Source organism: Embiotoca jacksoni, unplaced genomic scaffold (assembly GCF_022577435.1).
Source record: "Embiotoca jacksoni isolate LCO1_2020_lvr unplaced genomic scaffold, fEmbJac1.0.p SCAF_47, whole genome shotgun sequence".
Taxonomy (NCBI): domain Eukaryota; kingdom Metazoa; phylum Chordata; class Actinopteri; family Embiotocidae; genus Embiotoca; species Embiotoca jacksoni.
In genome coordinates this window covers 1,264,421-1,284,898 of record NW_027185400.1, presented here as the reverse complement: position 1 = coordinate 1,284,898, position 20,478 = coordinate 1,264,421, and the positions used below count along the sequence as shown (strand labels likewise).

At 43.9% G+C, this 20,478-nt stretch overlaps 1 protein-coding gene across 3 annotated transcripts in view; it reads right to left on the bottom strand.

The window, feature by feature from the left end:
* arap2 (ArfGAP with RhoGAP domain, ankyrin repeat and PH domain 2) overlaps positions 1-20,478 on the bottom strand; it is a 120,409-nt gene that overhangs the window by 76,393 nt on the left and 23,538 nt on the right. For all 3 annotated transcript variants that reach the window (XM_069169958.1, XM_069169957.1, XM_069169959.1), the window contains 2 exons: positions 14,380-14,500; positions 5,244-5,437 (listed from right to left, as the gene is read on the bottom strand). In XM_069169958.1, coding sequence (XP_069026059.1) covers positions 5,244-5,437; positions 14,380-14,500 — 315 coding nt within the window. The remainder of the gene's footprint in view (positions 1-5,243; positions 5,438-14,379; positions 14,501-20,478) is intronic.

Here is a 20,478-nt window from a genome sequence, read left to right as displayed (position 1 = left end):
TTGGGGCTAATGCTGTCAAGGTCCTCATTTCACTATCATTAGGCCCAATTAAACTACTTCAAACAAATTTAGGAGACCGTGGTGAAAAACAATTATTCTCCTTTTTCCTGGCACAATGGTGTTTCCAGAGGACGGCGAAAGAGACTCATGAACAGAACTCAGATTCTATGAAGCATTATGAGTAATTAAGACACTCTGATCTCTGAGAAGGATGACATAAGAGACAGACAGAGATAATATGAGAGTGTGAAGCGTGAATTCGCTGTATGGCCAAGTCCTAATTGAGCTAAAACTTTCGATTTGAGGGCTCCGGGGCAGCGCAAACTTCCCTCTCCATCCTATCAATTATAGCGACGTGCAGTCATCGCTCTTTTAAGCTCTTCGAAGGTTTGAAGCCGTATGACGCGATAATGAGAATGTGGAGGGGGTTGGGGGGGGGGGTATAAAAGCAAACTCATTCAAAGCTCATTGTTGCTGACCAGTCATTTCAGTCGAGGATCTCAAGGCAACACACACACACACACACACACACACACACACACACGACTGTCACTCAAACACACGGGGATGAAAAGGCTTTACGCGAAAAGCCGGGAAAAATTGCTCAGTTTAAGACTGCGAGGAGGAGGAGGAGGAGGAAGCGCAGGTGCACACATACATGCATGATCGTTCCCGCCAGTCTGAAAGTATGTGCATGACTGTGCTGCGAGGGCAAAGCAGTCACCTATACCTAATGACCCTCATCCCTCTCAGGCAGCCAATTAGAGAGCCGGGTGTTAGCGGCCGTCCAGCCCTCGCCACTCGTTACCTACCCAATATGTGCCGTGGCCTTCTGCCCTCTCCAATTAATTCACCCAGGACGAAGGGAGGGAGGGATGGAGAGAGGAAGGAGAGGCATTAGAGGTAAAAATAACTCACCCAATTACAATCGCCATGGGGTAGGTGGCAATAATGGCGAGGGGGAAACGGCCCTAAGGTGAACGCAATCGTGCGCATGCGTGACTTTACTCACTTGGCTACTTTCTGCCCGCATACCATACGACAAAAACCAAAGAACAAACAGAAAAAAAATGTTAATAATCAACACGTATCAAGAAAACATAGGAAATTCTTGCAAGGTCTAAGAGAAAAAGGATTTCTCTCGCACCTAAAATGAATAGACTTAACCTCATGAGTTCTGAGCAAAGGCCACTCTGAATATTCTAGTCATACATCCAATTATAATTCCCTTCAAAGCTTTTCAACCGCGCATTGTGGGAGTCAGTCACTTCTCAGTATCGAGCCGCTCTGAAAGACGGCACACAAATAGAGGCGGCCTCTGCTTCTATCTGTCGTTCCATGTCCACTCAGCCACTTAAGATGGTGTAAAAGCATGCTGGGTAAGACCGTTTCACGAGGAGGGGTAGGTGAGTCTGAAAGAGCGCACACTCAATGGAGACAAAAAGACTTTTGATGATTTTAAACATTAGGCGGGGAGACAGCGAGGCCAAGGAAGCCAACAGTCACGGACGATGACAAAACACGTATAACAGACGCAGAACAAGACACAAGAAAGAGAAACTGAAAGAGGCACTCAAAAAAAAAAAAAACTCAAATATGCCTTCATGAAAATATTTCAAGTGACACATTCATTTAAATGAAGTCACTCAAATTCCCTCCGTTGAAGGTGTTTCATGAAGGTTTACGATGCGTGTCGTCCAGGGTTGTAAAAAAACGTGAGTCCGCTTCAACTTGTGCTCGTGAGCCGGTTCGACGGAACGAGGTCGTCGGGTTGCGTTACCCATCGCACATCGACCCGATTGCGAATTCACAATCGACTCGAGAGTACACGACCGTGTTTTGTGTCAATATCTTGAAACGCGTCGGAAACCCAGGAGCATCCCTCCCCACTGGATTTGGCTCCTCGCGACTTTTTCTCCGTTCTCCCAAAACTTTGACGCAAACTTTGACGTGCTCTCTGCTTTTACAACTTAAAAATGTTCCCTAAACGCCTCACGTGTTGTTCGACACCAAAATATGCTTTTATTTTTATCAGGTATGAGCACAAAGAAATAAGAGAGCCCTTGATGCGAGCAAAATAATTAGAATCACAAATTTCTACAAGACGGCCTTGCAGTCCTGGGATGATGTTAATGGTCACAAAGCGGACCTTGTGAATACCGTCTCCACCAGAGAAGGCTCTCCTGCGTGTTTTACGTTCTCCTTTCAACCAATATTTCGCTGTAAAAACTCGTCTCAACTCGCAGGAATTCTGCTTTGTGTAAAACAGACGACGTCAAGAAATACGGTCATCCAACGATCAATCAATCCTTCAGCTACCGGAGTGAAAACAGACCACTGCTGATGTATTAGAAGATAAGACGTGCACCCATCTGCCTATGAAGTCAACGTCCTGGAGATCATTTTCTGAGTTAACGTGTGTGTGTGTGTGTGTGTGTGTGTGTGTGTGTGTGTGTGTGTGTGTGTGTGTGTGTGTGTGTGTGTGTGTGACACACCTTGTGCAGTGTCTGACTTTCTTTACCTTGGTGTTTAAATGACCTTAAACACGGCTCCATCACAGGGCTTACGGTCCGTGAGAGCCGGGGTAGGGGTGGTGGAGGAGGGGCTGGGTGGATGATGTTTCCAATAGCTCGTTCATCATGTTAGATTAAATACTCCACTCCACTGAACTTGAACGGGGCAACGGTCCGCCACCCTCCCCGCGCTCTCGCTCCCCATCACTCTCTCCTTTTCTTGCAAAACCACCAACGTTCAATTTCTCACTCGCTCAAGCCCCCTGTACCAAAGTGGTCTCTCCATCCCGCTCACTTCATCTTCCTACTTCTTCTATCTCTTTGTTTCTGTCTCTTAAACTCTCTTGTCTTTCATTTGCCGCCCGCTTTCCTCTCTGCAAAATGCACCGCCGCCGCATTTATGCCGGGGATTTAGCTTGTAAGCTGAAATAATACAATTAATTTGTTCTCTCCCCGATTCTCTCTTTCCCTCCGTTTCTCCCGCCGTCTCAGATCAAGGAAGTGGAAATGTGCTGACATGGAGTGATACCCAAAAGAGAATTCTAACAAAGATGTTTGTTCACGCTAATGAAGAAAATAATGAAAGGCAAACAACAAAACTACAAGAGCGAGCGAAAAGAAATGAGAGCCAAGGAGGGATGGAAATGAGCTGAATGCATGTAGCATTATCAAATATGCCTGCGAATACATGCCTTAAGAAATAGTATCATCGCTATAAGGTATCCTTTCATTTCAGATAGCGACTCGCTGCTGAGGCAGACAACAGAGAAGCTGCGTATAAGCGGGGACCATTAGGGCTTAATTAGACTCGCATCAAAAAAAGAAAGACTCTAAAGAAACTATGAGTCAGCTCATTTGATCACAAACAGTGTGACAATTAATGCGACGTAAACTGTAAGAGTAATAAACAAAGTAATTCAGGGACTCCGTTAACTTTATTTTGGGCCCCTTTGTTTCCACGACACGGTCCTCTTAAATCATCCCTGACATGCCCCACAAGTATGAGCACACCATAACCAAGGATTTCCCCATGAACCTTTAACTCCTAAATACTACTGCTGCCTTCAAAACAAGTCGGACTAAACCACTTTCCGTGAACTTGACGTGGGTCGATAGAGCGAAGCACGAGCTTGTTTTGAAGGGAGTTACATGCTACATGCTACATGCTAACTATTTCTTGGCAAACAACAGCTGACACTTTTATTCATCCCAAGTTGTATGTATTTATTTGTATTTATTTGTGTGTGCGTGTGTGTGTGTGTGTGTGTGTGTGCGTGTGTGTATTTATTCATTGTTCTTACTTTGTCTAAGAAAAAATATTTTTATCTTATTATTATTGTATATTTATATATATATATATATATTTGTAATTTGTTCTTATTGTGTGCACCTTTGGTTGGGGTATTTCAACAAATATTATTTTTATGAATGCATAATTATTGTCTTCAATTAGAGCAGTTTTGTTTTTTTTATCAGAGCAAAATATACAAAAATTCAATCAAGACAATAATTCCTTTTTAAAAACACTGAAAAGGGAAGTGCACATTTTAGTCTTCCCACATCCAGCTGCTTCTCCCTTCCTATAATGTATTCACTCATTAAAGCACAAACAGGTTGGATGCTAATTTTTCTCAGGGCCTGAGATTCAGTAATGATGACTCGAAACAAATGAAAATGCTGCAGTTTTTAAAGGGTCACATAAACAGCCTGTTGGAGCTCCCAGTAATTCACTGAGAGAAACACCAGGAAATATTTTGGTCCTGCCAGTATTTTGAACTTTGACAATCTTGAGTCCTTCTTCAATAGTGTCAACCTCTCTGATTTTTACTTCTTCAACTTCTCCCTCCCCCGTCTCGCTGCTCTGCACTAAGTATTTGCATAAAGATGCGATTGGCCGAGGCGCTGCAGCTGGAGGATCCTTGCATACTAATGGCATTGAACCAATAACATTGTGACACCTGTCTGCTTCTGACAGCTCACAGTCAGTCAGATGAAACTGCAGTTGCTCCGAGACAAGTGTGGGTTGGAGCTCGCGTCCTCAGAATAACCGAGCGCTGACAGCCATCAGTACCCGCGTACGGACAGATGGTCAATACTTAACTTTATGAATTTTAGCTCGTCTTTCTTTTCATTGTGTCAAAGTTGTCAAATTTGGTCGACACCGAATATCCCCCACCTTCAAGAAATTGCGAGTTTGATGTAAGGTTGAAATCTGACAATATCAATTCAAAATAAACAACAAGGTAAATAAAAGAAATAGCTCTATTTCATCACCTCTGTTAATCCCACATTTTATATTCCTAAATAAATCTAATAGAAAAAAAAATGACACAAAAAGCAGCTGATTTGTTTGGCTATTGTAAAGAACAGGCTAAATGCCAACTGCTACTAGGTAAAGCTCCCTCTAACTGTAAATTCCCGACATACTTCTTGTACCTGTCCTCCACATCAATCTGGACCAACACGTCTGTGATTCTGGTCAACTCGGCGACAACAAGCCCTCCCTGAGCGCCGGCACGTGCTTGTTACCCAACGCACAGCGTCTCTCAGCGCACCCTGGGGCATTTTTACACCCATATATATTTACTTTTCCGCATTAGACATTCATGAACATCCCCAGTTCTGCCACCTCTGCTTCAAATTGGCTTATCATCTTCCCTTTTTTTTTCTTCTTTTTAAACAGGAAGCTGTCATTCTATAGAGAGGAAGTCCCGGCGGTGTTGGAAGTACCTGTTCTGTTTTGCAGAGCCTGACTTTACTCCCCGCCAGGGACACCAGCACTCTGCCTTTGTAACCGCGGAGCTCCAGCAAGCCTCGCTTGTTTGTGGAGCCGGGGCGGGAGAGGCTGTCGGAGCGCTTCTGGGAGCCGCAGGCGGGGGGGCGCGTGGCCGTCTGAAGAGTTTCCATCCACTCCTGGCGCTCCCCTGTGGACAAGTGCATGAGTGAGAGACAGAAACAGAGGAAAAGAGAGGCAGATGGTGCATGTGGATACAAGTGTGTGTGCGCGTGCACACACGTGTGTGTGTGTGTGTGTGTGTGTGTGTGAGTGTGTGTGAGTGAATACAAGAGGGAAGGAAATCAAGAAAGAGAACTAGACAAAGAGAGATCAGGGCATCCTAAAGTCTTTGCATCATAGTGTTGATTCATCATTTTTGCATGTCTTCAGTGAGCTACATCGGCTCTTTGGTTGCAAAAACCTCCACCGCATACTGATACAGAAAATTCCATTGAAAAAAAAAAAAAAAAAAAAAAAAAAAGAGAGAAGTAAATGAAACAGGATGAAGCTGCAATTGATGAAAATTAACTTTGCCCCTGGAAACAGAAAATCCTGCGACGCTGAAAAGTGCAAAGTCTAGCAGTGAAGATATAGATATCTGCTTCTCTGAGATCCACACGCCTCAAGCCAGATTTTGGCGGCGGTACATTTTTCGGTCCAAGACAACACCTAATTAAATTACACAATTAAAAAAAAAATATAGCTTTTAATGAGGAGCAGCCACAGTTCTGCGAATCCACTAATTTGTCTGGAGCTGGAAAAACAACAGAGCTCGGTCACCCAAAGGTGTGAATACATTTCACAGAAGCATTTATCTTGGTTTTTGAAGGAGTATCACTTCCTTTATCATCTTTGTTTGCTGGTTAGAGCCATGAACTGTTCGCTATCACGCCCCGACCCTTCATCTCCTGCTGCTGCCGTGCCCGTCAGGCTTTCCGTTTTCGCACATGCAGTGTGAACGTTGTCTGCAAGACTTCCGAATTATTAAATTTTTTTTGGAAAACAGTGGGTCGTTGCGTCAGACAGACAAAGCAGGCTTCTCGTTACTACCGCTAGGTCAGGAATGCTAAGAATTGGAGCTTTTGTTGGAGCAGATAAATAACTTCAGCTGTTTTTAGCCTTGGAAAGACGCCATCATCCCAACTTTATATCTACAGAGTATCTCTTAGTATAAGCCCAAAGAGGAACAGGCCTGACGTGCCTCGTTACTGTTGCTAAAGTTATGATTGGACGATCAATGTTCGAGGGAGGGGTTTAGCAAACAGTCCATTGTCCCATCCAACATGTTTGGTGTCTTCAAAAACTATTTGTCCTTGAGCAGGACACAGAATCTGTAATTTACTGTGAATCCCCCCCTCTCCTCCTCCCCCAGGATTACTGCACAGCTAAATGGCTCAAAAGTAGCGCGATGGATCATGTCCCATCCAGAGTTTACATTCAAACGATGTACACTCAAACGGCCCCTCAGATATCTTCCTCTACAACTTTTCAAACGGACATGAAAGGAGACACGAAGCCGACGCTGTAAAGCCCATTCCCCTACCGCCCAAGACACAGTGCTATCAAAGCTGGCAAAGTGGAAACACAAGAAATACCAAAGGATTGTAAACACACACTCTCTCTCTCACACACACACACATACACACACACACACACACACACACACACACACATACACACACACACACACACACACACATCACAGAGAAAGAAATCAAAAAAAGATGATACAAAAACTATCAGTCAGGATGGACCTGCAAATGTTTGAAAAGGCAACAAGGCACCTTTTATTTATATTTTTTTATAAAATAGAAAATATAAAGGCGGAACGTTTTTGAAAAGTAAATGCACTTCAATTTAAAATCTACACGGCTATAAAACTCATCATCCAAAAACAAAAACCTCAGCTGACAGACTGACAGACACTTCTCTGAAAAAGTGAAGCTCTCAGAACAACAATGAACGTTTGTGTGGTCGCCAAAGGGGCATCACACACCCCTTTTTTTTTCTTTTTTTTTGTTTCTTCAGGAAATGTATTTTTGGATATAAAGCAATTTGAGCAAATAACAGCATGGAGGACATTATGAGTGATCTCCAAACACAGGACTTGATGTCTGCATTTCCAAGTGCTTCTAATGTATTTTATTAGAATGTTCAGGGGGTACAGAGGAGACGCTGCGTAATTACCGTCGTTTGCTTTTACTACCCATTAACACGCTTATTATGGGCTACTTCTGTGCACAAAAAAAACCCCGGCAACACACAAACCATGTCACCAAAAATTAATTGAACGATTAGCGACGTGGGTTAAGGAAGCAGGCGGGAAATGTTTGTAGGAGGTTAAGAAATAATGGCGCTGAAGCGCGCCAATTTAGGAGAAGATAGAATAATTGTTTTTGCGAATTTATTGATCTCCTCCATGGAAAAATAATGTGTCTTTTAACTTTCTTCCCACAGCTCATGAAAACAACAGAAGGCCTAGAGGTGGTCGGGACTCGGTGTTTTCCTCAAAGAACACCGTGTGCTGGACCGGAGGAGGAGGAGGAGGAGGAGCGGGGGGAAAAAAAGCCATATTTTGCATGCTTCCTTCCACGATAGCTGATCACATGTCCGCCTTAGAGTGCCTGCATAATAACATGACATCCTTCCACTGCTTCCTACTATGCTCGTTTTCTAAATAGCTGATGGTGGGATGGCAATCAAGTAAAATGTTGGAAATCAGCTTCACATCCTGGAGAAAAAAAAATGTCTGTACAAAGGGCAATTCTTTAACTTTCATAACTTGCTCGATGAAAACAACCGAGTCAGCAGGATGAAGCGCGAGAAATTATGCTAAATAGTTTTGAATACAAAAGCAAGGAAAGTCTAGAAAGAAGAATCTAATTTAAAAGAGATCAAAATTTTGGGGAAATTATTGCATACATTATGCATATATGTTTGCTGGACAGAAATAAAAAGCATTCTTCAAAAGACAGAAGCTGCTCAACCCTGTCCTTGAGTCGTCTTTGCAGGCCCACTTATCATAGGACTGAGTTATGTTGATACGAGTCCTACTCAGTACGTATTCCTATCAAGGGTTTCCTGCAGGGGGCAGCAATGAGCCACGTAATGCAGCAAATCCACCTGCAAAGACAGCGAAGAAGAAGAAGAGGCAGAAGAAGAAGAAGAAGAAGAGCTGCATAAACATCAACAATGCTGGTTTCAAAATAGTGAAAACAACGGATTTTTAAAATGTTGTAAAAGAGTGGAAATACACCCGAGACATTCGTTAGACATTTTGTACAAAGTACAGTTCAAGTTTTGCATGTGAAGTCCAGGTCGGTTTTCCACACGTCCGTTTTCAGTGACAAACTTTGCGGCAGCCTTCTTTTTTTTTTTTTTTCCAACTTTCCTCGACCTCGCGTGCAAACACATCCACCTCTGAAGAAACGTTCCCCGTCTCTGGGCGTCCCTCTCGATGACCTCCAAAATACTGTACCTGCTGCCTTGGACCCAAACTGAGCTCTGGTCTGACTGCCCCCCCCCATAACCTCCCCCCTAGATTCTTATGAATTCACAAAGAGCCGGTTTCAATAATGAATGACCTCCTCAATTATTGACGACTCTTTACATCACGAGCCTTTACTGTTCGGTTCCCACTCGGCTCTCTGAGTTCCATTACCTGCCCTGCTCTCACTTATTTGCCTGTTCATTAATTCAGGGCCTCCTACCGTCCTCCCTCCCTCCCTCCCTCCCTCCGCTCTCCCCTTCGCCCAGGCTGTCAATCTGAGCGCAAGGAGGAGGCAGCGAGGAAGAAGGTGGGAGGACCAGGAGGAACTTGAAAGGAACCGACAGCGGCATCGCCCATACCATGTTAGCATGTGTGCATCTGACTTCCTGAACGGATTTTGCATATGTTTGAGTGGATGTTTTCATTTGAGTCTCGAATCTCCGAGCACGCTTGCCAAAAATATTTTTTACCCGGCGCGCAAACACGTAAACATGACCTCACCTCCGCACGCACGCACACGAAGAGAACGCACACGAACCCTCGACCACTCAAAGCCAACAGCCATCTACGCAGCTTGTTCAGGGATGGATGCGCGGCCGTCTATTTGAAGACACTTTACATGGAGAGAGACGAGGAGAGAGGCAGATAATCCTCGTTGAAAGTGGATGAGATGAGAGCCAGGTCCACTCAGCGCTCAGCAGAGATCTTAGAAGCCGCCCACACAGTCTCCATCAACAGGCAATACAAAATAAAAAAAAAAATTGAAAAAAAAAAATTACACAAAGCAGAAGGATTGCGGCCATTTTCTTTGTTTTCTCTCATTTCAATCACCTCGCCCCAAAACACACCAACACTGAATAAAACATTCACTTTTACGGGTCCATTTTTAATCTACATGTTTGCAACGGATTACTGTCGCGTCAGCACGAACAATTTTATCAGCCAATCTTAGTTTAGCGCAGATTTACTGGTACCTGCATGTGGATGTCACGACGGTAACAAGAAACTGTGATACAGAAAAAGAAAACGCATCTTAGAGGTAATTTAGACTCACTGTCATATCACATGAAACAAAGGCCACATGTCTTTCACCCGTTTTATGTCTTGATTGTCAGAATGATTTTATATTTTATATTTACGGGAAACTTACTGAACAATGGATGTTACACATTTTGAATTATGTAAGTTTGCATTATGGACCTAATTGCCTCACTAATAGATGCTAACTATATATTATCTACCCGTCAAGAAGCTAACTTTAAACAATAAACATAGCTCTCTTTGAGGCCTGATATGTAATTAATTATAGAAGCATATTCAGACGGATCAGAGAAGTGATAATAAGTACAGGGAAGTTCATCTATTTATCGCACTTTTCGTAAACAGACTGAATATTGAACTAACAGCAGGTGTACAGGTACAGAAAAGGAGCACGACTAAAACAGACCACTGAAACATTCAATGATTTGAAGTGAAACATGTACAAATATATATTTCTGCCATTATTTTGTCTCTGGCCTGCTGGCAGTCATTTCGCTGCTCTTCCTTATTCTCTACATCTCTCTCACCCTCTTTCCTATCATCTCAAACTAAACCAACATGTGTTACTAGCAAGCTTGTGAAAAGCCAATTGCCGAAGCATCAGAATACAAATCATCACCTTTTTTTTTAACACAATAAATCCCATCTTCTGTCTTCCAGAGCGTTTGTCTGCAGCACCTCTCCAACACTCCCCCTCTCTGTCCTGTCTGTTTTCCATCACCTTCTTCCTGCCAAACTCTCCTTCACTCTCGCCTTTCTTCTCCCCCCTCCCTCGCTGCCACTGCTCTCCGCGTCACCTCCTCCCTCCTCCCTCCTCCCTCCCTCCTCCTTCTTCTTCTTCTTCTTCTCCCCCTGCCTGCCTGCCTGTTTGCCTGCCTGCCTGCCTTTCCTTCCTCCTTCCATCTTTCCTCTCTCAAGCTGACAGTACCTGAGGGAAGAGGCCACCTGCGGACCAAGTGGGGAATCAGCCGACAGCTGTGTGCACACTCTCTCCGGTGGCCTTCAATTATTCACTCACTTCTCCCTCCTCCTTTTTCCTGTCTCTCCATCTTCTCTCTGCCCTTTTCATCTCTCCCCGCCGTCTCTGCCTTTACCTCTGTGTTGCTTTTTCACCCCGAGATTGCGTGTCTGCCTCTCTCGCTCTATCCACTCCCATTATTCCCTCCCTTAATCCCTTCCTTCCCTTGTTCCTCCAATCCCCTCTCGGATGCCTTTTAACACTCTCGCACACTCCTCCGATCATCACTCCATCATTTTCTCCACCCTCCCAACCCCTACCGCATCAGCCCAGCAGCTCCTTAACTCCACTTCACTAACCTACTCCTTCTCTTTGCCTCGGTCTCCTCATGTCTCCCTCTTTCTCATGTGTTTCCCCAAAGATTGATGACTCTCCGCCACAAGGCGAGTGGGCCTGTTTAAAGATGCATGAGGTGATGAGGCCAAGTTTTCTCCTCCTCCTCCTTCTCTCTATCTCTTTCTCTTTTGCCCTCTCCATTTCTCCACCCGGCTCCTTCTCCTGATGGCAGCCGCCACCTCTGCGAGAGGCTTCCCACAGTCAGAGGCCACCTCCAAATCAGACAGGCCCTCCGCCCGTCCCGGCTCTTGTCAGGATGGCTGAGCGTGACGTATGACGATCAGCCGGCAGACAGCGTGATAAATGATGCGGCCGAGGACCGGCGACTCATAAACGGACAAAAAAAGCTGACAGTCATCGATATGATGATGAGCTGAATTGACAGGATCTGCTCCGAGTGGTGAAAAAAAGATGAAATAAGTTTGGAGGGCGACTTATATTGCTTTTATTTTTTTTGTATGAACCAGAAATGCAAAAAATGTATGAAAAGGAGATTCACGAATGCCCTTCTTGTAGTTTGCCGTCTACAAAACGCTCTTTCACATGCAGAGTAGTCACCTGCTTCATTGTGTATTCCTCAAAGATTTCATTTTTTTTTACTTCCTAAAAGTATTATGTGTCATTTTTTAAGCTTTTTTTTGTACATATTTATGCCCCAAGTCCTCTTCATCAACAGCAGGGGCCCATGGTCCAAGCTGATGTTTACACTCCTTGTTTTAAGTGCAGTAAAATCCTAACCGTGGCGACTACGAGCCGTACATATTGTGAGTTTTACGGGAATGTACAGCCAGCCTCTTAAACGACATTGGCCTACGTCTTATCTGCAAAGAATTACGGTGTTCTCACGCTCCCCTGCTCTTACTGTGTCCTACATCACTGACTTTGGGCTGCCAGTCAAGATTAAAGATCGAAGGCATTGACACACCGACAAGAGAAGGTTTTGGAAAAACTTGGCGAAATGAATGTTTTTGAAAAAGAAAATTCAGCATAATAATAAAATTACAACTACACAGTTTAAAGATTAGCCTTTTATTTATTCTGAAATTGTATTTTAGATTTAAAATGTTAGCTTTCTGTAAAATATGTCACGTACTTTGGTGTCTAACAACTTCTGAGAAATATATTTGCCTTTTTTAGCTGCTAAATGCTTCACTATCCTCACCTGCCACTTTGTCTCTCTTTCTTTCATACAGTATGTTTATCAGGTTTTTTTTACTTTTTCAGAAAGAAAAAAAAAGATATCTGCTGCACCTGGAAATATAGTTAATGTGAGCAGTAAGACTGAACCGAACAGTAAAGAAGCACATTGTAAAACCAAAACAAATAGCCGAAAGATGCTAAAATGCCCTGAATAGAGCAGCAGTATCAGGTGATGATTCATTTAATCCACTGTTCACTGACAAACATCGATTAATTCAGCTTTGACAAGTGAGATTTCATAAACTCAGAACTTTTCTCAAGTACAGTCGCGAGGTTTCACATTGTTTAAGCCTCCTTTCAGCTTCACGTATTTTCTAAAGCAATGGACTCCTTCAACGATTATCTCCACCTCCTCCTCCCGAGAGCTTTGTATGTGTGTTAGTGGAGAGCAACTTTGCTTCACTTTTCTGCTTTCATGTATTTGCTGAGATTTCATGTCACTTTTTCAGTTTTGATTAATTGACATTAATACTGTGCTTTCTAAAACATTTCTACATGCTGCTATTCTAGTTTGAGATACTTGAATGCTCCTTTACGAAAATCCTTATCCCTTGAAAGACTAGATGTGAATGGCCATTCGTGAGTAATTATACCAAGTTTAATCAGTGCTATCATGTTGGTCGCTGAAGCTTCTCCAGAAGAGCAGCGAGAGCGTTCGACCGTCAAGAGCTTCAACGAAGAACAACTCAGACTTCTATAACTGTTTTTTTCTGGTCACAAGCTTGGCTCAATAACCATAAGACCAACAGAGGAGTTCAATTTGATGCATCAAAGTCTAATCAAACAGCTTTAGCATCCCAGCTAACCACTGAGCATGAAAAGTCCAGTCAAGCTCATCAAGACCAATAAACTGATGCTCAATACCAACGATGACCAAGTCAAATATCGACTTTTCCATCCTCTGCTCAACAGATGTCAATAGTCAATAACTTGCACTGAGCTTTTAATCAATCGTGATCTTCCAGCTCTATCTGCCCGATGAGCCCCGAGGTTCCCGATTGCCACAACCGTGCAAATCTCAATTTCTCCAATCTGACTCGTTCCAATGAATCAAAGCGGCGCCCGGTATCTGACCCCAGAACCAGACCCGTGATTAGCGGATGAGCTGTTCGACCCGAGCCGCCTGATAGACTGCCATGAAGCAGGCGGGAGCTAAGGAGGGGAAAGTGTCTCTTTCCCCTCTCATTAAGGCCGACACGGACCGAGCTTCCACCTGAAAGACGATAAGCAGAGACAAACTCTTTGTCTGACACGGGGGATGAAGACATGGAGGGAGGGATGAGGTTATTAAAGGACACTTCCTGGTTGATACTTCTTAGTCTAGCTCACCACATAACTACATAACTCATTCAAAGAGGTGGATTTTTTTTTTTAACTTCAGGTCAGCTGGTTTAATCTCTCTACTGTATATGACTAATTAAACATATTTATATATACTTATATAAACATATACTTTTTCCAGCCTTTGTGCGACGCTATGCTAACTGGTTTCCCTCTATCTTCAGTGTTTATACGAAGCTAAGCTAAACACCGCTGCGCTTAACGCACAAGCATGAAATAGCTATTGATCGTTTTTATGTGTGCACTTTGAAAAGATAGAAGATAAATGTATTTTTCCCCCAAAATAGAACCACGTCTTTACACGGGGGGGGTACTTTGCAAAAACAATTCAGAGTCATGTAAAACCTCCTATCAGACTGAAAAGAGGAGAAATTGCACGAGAAAAAAAATTAAATAAATTGCATGTGAGGAGAGAGAGAGAGAGAGAGAGAGAGAGAGAGAGAGAAAACAAATGAGAAAGAGGTGAAACAGAAGAAGAAGCCACAGAGGCTTTTAAAGAGAGTGAGAGAAGAGGAGAAAGAGGGGGGTCGAGGGAGGGGGGGGGTGGAGGGGAGGTTTGGAGAGGACAGAGAGAGGTGGGGAAACGAGGCGAGACTCAGACGGGCACAGTGACAGACAGAGAGATGCAGGATGCAGATCAAAGAGGGAAAAGATGCACTGGTACCTTCTCTCTCGGCCCGGAATACGAAGGTCCGGAGGGAGGTGACCACCTCGAACTTGTTGTCGCCGAGTCCTCGCACCTGTCTGACGGCACTGGCCAGGATCATGCCTTTGGAGTACATCTCCTGCAGACAGGGGGGGGGGCACGTAAACACACAGATGAAGGGCGCCAGAAACACGCTCCAAATAAGTAAATAAACACGCACGGCTTCATGCATGCTGATAATGTTATTGAATCCTTGCTTATTCCTATTATCTGCATCTGTGGGCTCACAATTACTATTTTCCAGCGCATTGTTTGCATCAATAGATGTTGTAATTCAGAGTTGTATTACAGTCGGCGAAGGATGGCATTCAATTTGAGACGGCACAGACAGACACCCTCATCAAACTCGAGCCATATCCCATCAATACGGAGTCACATTTATTCACAGAAATAGCTATCACTGTTTCCCTTTCAAGCAATAACTTTGAAAAATGGCACAAAGCTCTTGGACGAGGAGCGTTTGAAAAAAAAAAAGACGAAAACAAAAAAAGAACAGCCGCCGCAGGAATACAAACATACCATAATATGTTCGAAAATGAGCCGCGTGTAGTTACACGAGCCAAATTTGCATCCATGTTATCTTTGAGCTTAAAATCGAAACTTGATTTGAAATAGAGGTGCAAAAAAAAAAGTGAACTGCATTATATTAAACCCAAGAATAACACACACACACACACAGCTGCTGTCATTCGGGTGTTACGGGGACATCATGAAAACAAGCCGGAAAACAAACTTCTCAAATATTTAAAAAGAGACATGCACGACGCGTTGGGAATTTCTGCAGAGTAACAGGAAGTGCTCGGGTAAAGGGGGATTTGGTTGTGTGTGGATTGTTTCATTATGTTTTTCCCCAAGCAGCGACAGCGGAGGCATCCAAATAAGGAGGATGTTGCACTGGAGGCTTCATGACCCTCTTTACAGTCTCCCCTGACAATGGCAATTAAAGTACTGGGTCATTGTCAATGTGAAAGAGACAGAAGGGGGCAAAAAAAAAAAGGAAAAAAAAAACTGAATCAAACCCTCATATTACCACTACTGAAGAAGCAAGGACAGAACGGTACCGCTATCGAATCAGTATTCAAAACCTGATGTGGCAAAGTATAACACAGAAATGCCTTTAAAGGAGTCGGAAAATCATCTCAGATTGTAATGTTCTTGCATTAGAGTGAACGGGGGATGGAGGGGGGCGGCAGCAGTGTGCAAATCACTGGGTTATAACCAAAAAAAAAGGGTCGTAGCAGACGTTGCATTATTCATGTCGATAATATCGTTATCATTGCAAAGTAAGAGAAAATACAGACATGACTCCTATTTTCTCTCTTCCTCTCTTTTTTTTTCTGTAGCAGTTTTTTGACCTGAATTTGGATTCTTTTTTTTTTTTATGTAATGGTTCACAATGACGTGTCACACAGCTACCGCAAGGTTTGCTGCATGTCAATATCCTGCAGAGATGACGAAGCGAAGAATGGAAGAGAAGGAGAGGAGGAAAGGAAGTGAACTTCTGACACCCGCTTGCCATTCTTAATTAAGCCGGTAACCTTGCCATCCACAAAAAAGCCTATTTCTAGAGACCATACGGCCAAAAATATACCAGCCGACACAGTGAGTTAGGAGTTCGTGAGGGAGGGAGGGAGGGAGGGAGGGAGGGCTGTGAAATAAAAAAAAAATAAAAAAGAGAGAGAAATTAGGTTTGTGTGAAAGGTCAAGGAGAGAACTGAGAGAAAAAGAAAATGGAAAGAGCTTATAGAGAGATACAACATGGGAGAAAAAAGAAAGAAAGAAAGATAAGAACAGACGGAAACAATCAGAAAGAGATGCAGAAGAGGGAGGATATAAAAAAAAAATATATATATATAAAAAAAGGAGTCGTGTGGGAAAGATAGAGACATCATGTCGAAATGAAGATGCCTAAGAGGGTCAGGAAGGGGTCCTCCTCATATTAAAGCAGGATGTTAACAATGGCGAGAAGTGGCTCAACCTAATTACCGACAGCCAGCCTTGTCCATTTCTCTCCCCGGGAGTTTCACACCAATATCTCCCTCTTTTCTCTCTAAATTTAGATAGAAGTTAGAGGAAGGTGAGTGAAAGGAGAAACTAAGTGTGGATGAATTAGCCCGGTGGCTGTGCGCTGGTGATAATTATACCCCGGTATGGGTTAACGGTAATTAATTGTTTTAATTCTAGTTTTGGGGTCATGCAGGAGGGAGTTGTTTAATTGCGAGTTGTGCATCAGTAAATACTCCGACAGCAGAGTCAGCAGAGACGTGGTGCGGAAAGAAAGAAATAAAAATAAATAAATAAAGGAAGCGGTCAGCGTTGGAGACGGTGGACTCAGACCCGGCACCGGCGCACTGCAGCTGCCCACGTAATGTTTATAGACTAATCTCAAGAGGACGGGCTGCCATGGAAGCAATGAGGCCTAACTATCTCTCTTTCTCCAATAACAGACACACCTGACTCGCCTCCCTCTGCCAAAGATCTCCTCCTCACTCATTTCCCCTCGCTCTGACCTCCTCCCACACACACACACACACACACACACACACACACACACACACACACAACGTTTGACTCTCCAACATCATCCGAGCCATTCCTCTGATTTTACTCTCCCAACATTCGTCAACCTGTGTCATTTTGCAGGGCGGTGTCCCTCCTTTCTTGTGTGTGTGTGTGTGTGTGTGTGTGTGTGTGTGTGTGTGTGTGTGTGTGTGTGTGTGTGTGTGTGTGTGTGTGTGTGTGTGTGCGTGTGTGTGTGTGTGTGTGTGTGTGTGTGTGTAGCGACACACTGCTGCATGGAGAACTCCTTTTTCTTTTTCAAAAAACAACCTGGTAACAATTAAGGCAGAGCAATGGAGCTAAAGCCTACAATAATGGAGGCACTGTGTGGAGAAAACAGGGAGGAGGGTATAAAAAAAAAATAATAAAAAAAAAAGAGTGGAAGGAGTTTTTACCACCAGCATGGAGTTAAGGTTCTGGTGTCTCAGAAGCTTTATCAGTGGAGGTATGAGGACACCAGCTGGCTGTTGCAGGAAACTGCACTTTAGAGAAAATGCTTCTGGACGCGTCCTCCAGCAGCATCTCATCAAGTAGGATGCCTGAAGTGGTTTTAAAGATTGTGCTTCCAGGCAGAGCAGGTTTCTCTGGGGGAAGTCAAGCAGCAACTCTTTCAGGTGAATGTCGACCAATAAAATTTTCACTTCTTACTTGGGTCAGGTTTTTTTTCTTCACATATCCGAGGTCTAATTGAGTGAGATCATGCGAGGTCAGCACGTCACAGTCTCATTTATCTTCTGTTGTTTCAGGATCAGACAAAGTCAAAAAAAATTGAACTTTGAAGTCTGAAGTCAAGTTTTCATGTCCACCTTGTTTGGTCCGGACCTTCAGACTTTTCACTTTAGTCGGAGCCATAATAGCATAATCGCTTTGTTTACAGTGTGAGAACACTTTTGGACAAATTACAGGAGGTTGAGAAAGATTACTGTAACACATTAAGAAATAGAAGAAAAAGAAGACGACTACAAAAGGAGTTTGAGTAGTTTGGTCCGGCGGAGGCAGGCGATGATGGCAGGACGGAGGTATGTTCAGTAAAGTTGTTCGGTGTATTTGGAAAACTGCAATATGAAACCAAAACTAACCGGATCGGATATTTACGATGTAACAAAACCATAAACCTTGGTCTGGACTTTCAGGTGTAAAAAAAACCCTGAAGAGTCAAATCAAAGTCTGAGCCAAGTCTAAGTCCTCATTTTTGGAGATTTAGGTTTTAGATTATTATCATTCTTTGTCCTTTTGACCATTTCTCATCTTCCAGTGATGACAGCATTCATTCAATAGCATTCATGTTGGTTTGTGTTTATAGGCGTGTTATTTTTACAAAATATGCTGCTCTTTATTTGCTAAAAGCTTCACTAAAAGTTAGCCAGTAGCACCAGCTGATCACTAACTTCGTCTGACGTGTGGTGCTGAAAAATATGAATAAGTGCAGTTTTAAGGAAGAAGTAAATATTTTTTTTAATCATATTTTTCTAGAAAGCACCATGAATTTAAGGTGGTAAGTCTTCCTGACAGGTAAAACTCAATTATATCTCTTTATGACGAAGAATTTTTAAGTTCGATTATGACAAGACAGAACTTATGAACATGCTTGTGAAAATGTACGTCGAAGCCATGAAAAGATCCTCTCAAACATCACCCACCTGAGCAGCGTTCTGCTGATCAATAAAAGAGAACGAAAAAATAAATAAATAAAACGGGAGCATCAGCGACCTGTGAAGGAAGATACCGGAGAAGGTAAGACGAGGAGCTTTTCAGGCTTGGCAGGAGAGCTTTTCAGCGTCAAGACAGACAGACAGACAGACAATCAGACAGACTGATGCACTGAAAGACTGATCCTCCGGTCCTAAAACCTCATCTCCCCTTTGGCCTCCTACCCAGCCTCATCTGTCAACCCCCCCCACCCATCCTCTCATCCCTTCATCCCTTGCAGCCATCCTCCTCACTTCCTCCCCTCACTACCCCCAAAGCCAGGCTTTGGACTGTTTTCACAAACACACACGCACACAAACACACACACACACACACACACACACACACACACATACACACACAGAGACACACGCCACCACATCAGGACCCTGAAAACTACATCTCAGGCCCAAAGCGTTCTCCCAAGTCAATCCCGGTGTTGACGAAATCAGGCGAAAGGCGTGATTGATCAGACAGATTGACTACAATGCAGCAGAGCGGGAGAAGTGAGACCGGGGTTCTCACTACTCTCCCACGCCACCTCCGCTACCCCTGTGATGACATCACCGCGGCCAGAGACCTTCAAGCTGCGACTGTGATTAAGTGCGATTAGTTCTGTCTGAGGCTGAGAGATCCCGTAGGATTTCAAACTACAAAAAGAGGGTTTTTTTGGGGGGAGGGGGGTGTTGAAAGTTAGAGAGAGAGAGAGAGAACAAGCATGGGAATGTTTCAGTGAGTGGGCATTTTTGTTTTTGTGTACGGGCTACTTCCTAACCGACGTTAATCAGCCGGTATTGATGTCATAAACATGCAAATTAGCGCACAGCATCTTAAACTTAAATTAGATTTTATGTTTTGGTGAAGAAGTGACGCAGTACTGACACACTCTGCGAGCGCTTGCCTGTTTTTCGGTGAATATCGCAGTAATTTTGCTCTGGTCTAAAATAATCCAGTTCTGAACCCCTACGTCAACAACACCGCAGTACGTGACACAAAAAGGGTTTTTGTACTCACAAACATCGACGTCTGCACTGAGAGAAGCAAATCCCACCAACTCATAGTCTTCCATCTCTGGCATAAAGCAGTGCAGAGAGACTTCCTTGTAATCCCCCCCTCCCCCCGAACCACCCCACCCCTGCGCGTGCTCACCCTGTGGAGGTGGTAGGGGGGGAGGCGGGGGGAGGAGACTGGGTGCAGTGCCTCAGCTGGTCACACAAAGCAGGGATGACAGAGAGATTGTACTCAACCTCTCCGTTCACCCGCAACATGATGAAGCCCTCCGCTGTCTCAGAGGGGAGAGTCACATTGGCAGGACTTTAGGAGTCTTTTTAGACTTTAAAAAGTCGAAACAACAATCCCCGTTCCCTCACAAACACACAAACACACACACACACACGCATAAAAGCAAGCTTTCATCTTTCTAAAGACTGGCGTGCCAATGCCGACAGTGACACGGAGTATAAAGTGCTGACTCGCTGGCCTCCCCGCCGATTCCCGCCCCGCTGTCGACGGAGCGTGTCGTGATAAATAAAGCAACAAATGCAATGGAAAGAGAAAACGAGGGGAAAGAGAGGGAGACAGAGGGAGCGAGGGAGCACGGAGGGCTATAATTAGTAAGTGATTAACGAGCAGGCATCAGACAGGTCCCACATCATTGATTGTGATGTTGTGCAGTGCTGCTGCAGCGAAAACAAGCTGGCCCGAGGAGGAGGGTACGAGGTCACTGCTCTCACACACACACACACACACACACACACACACACACACACACACACACACACACTGAGATGTGTTTGTTCCTACTCGAAA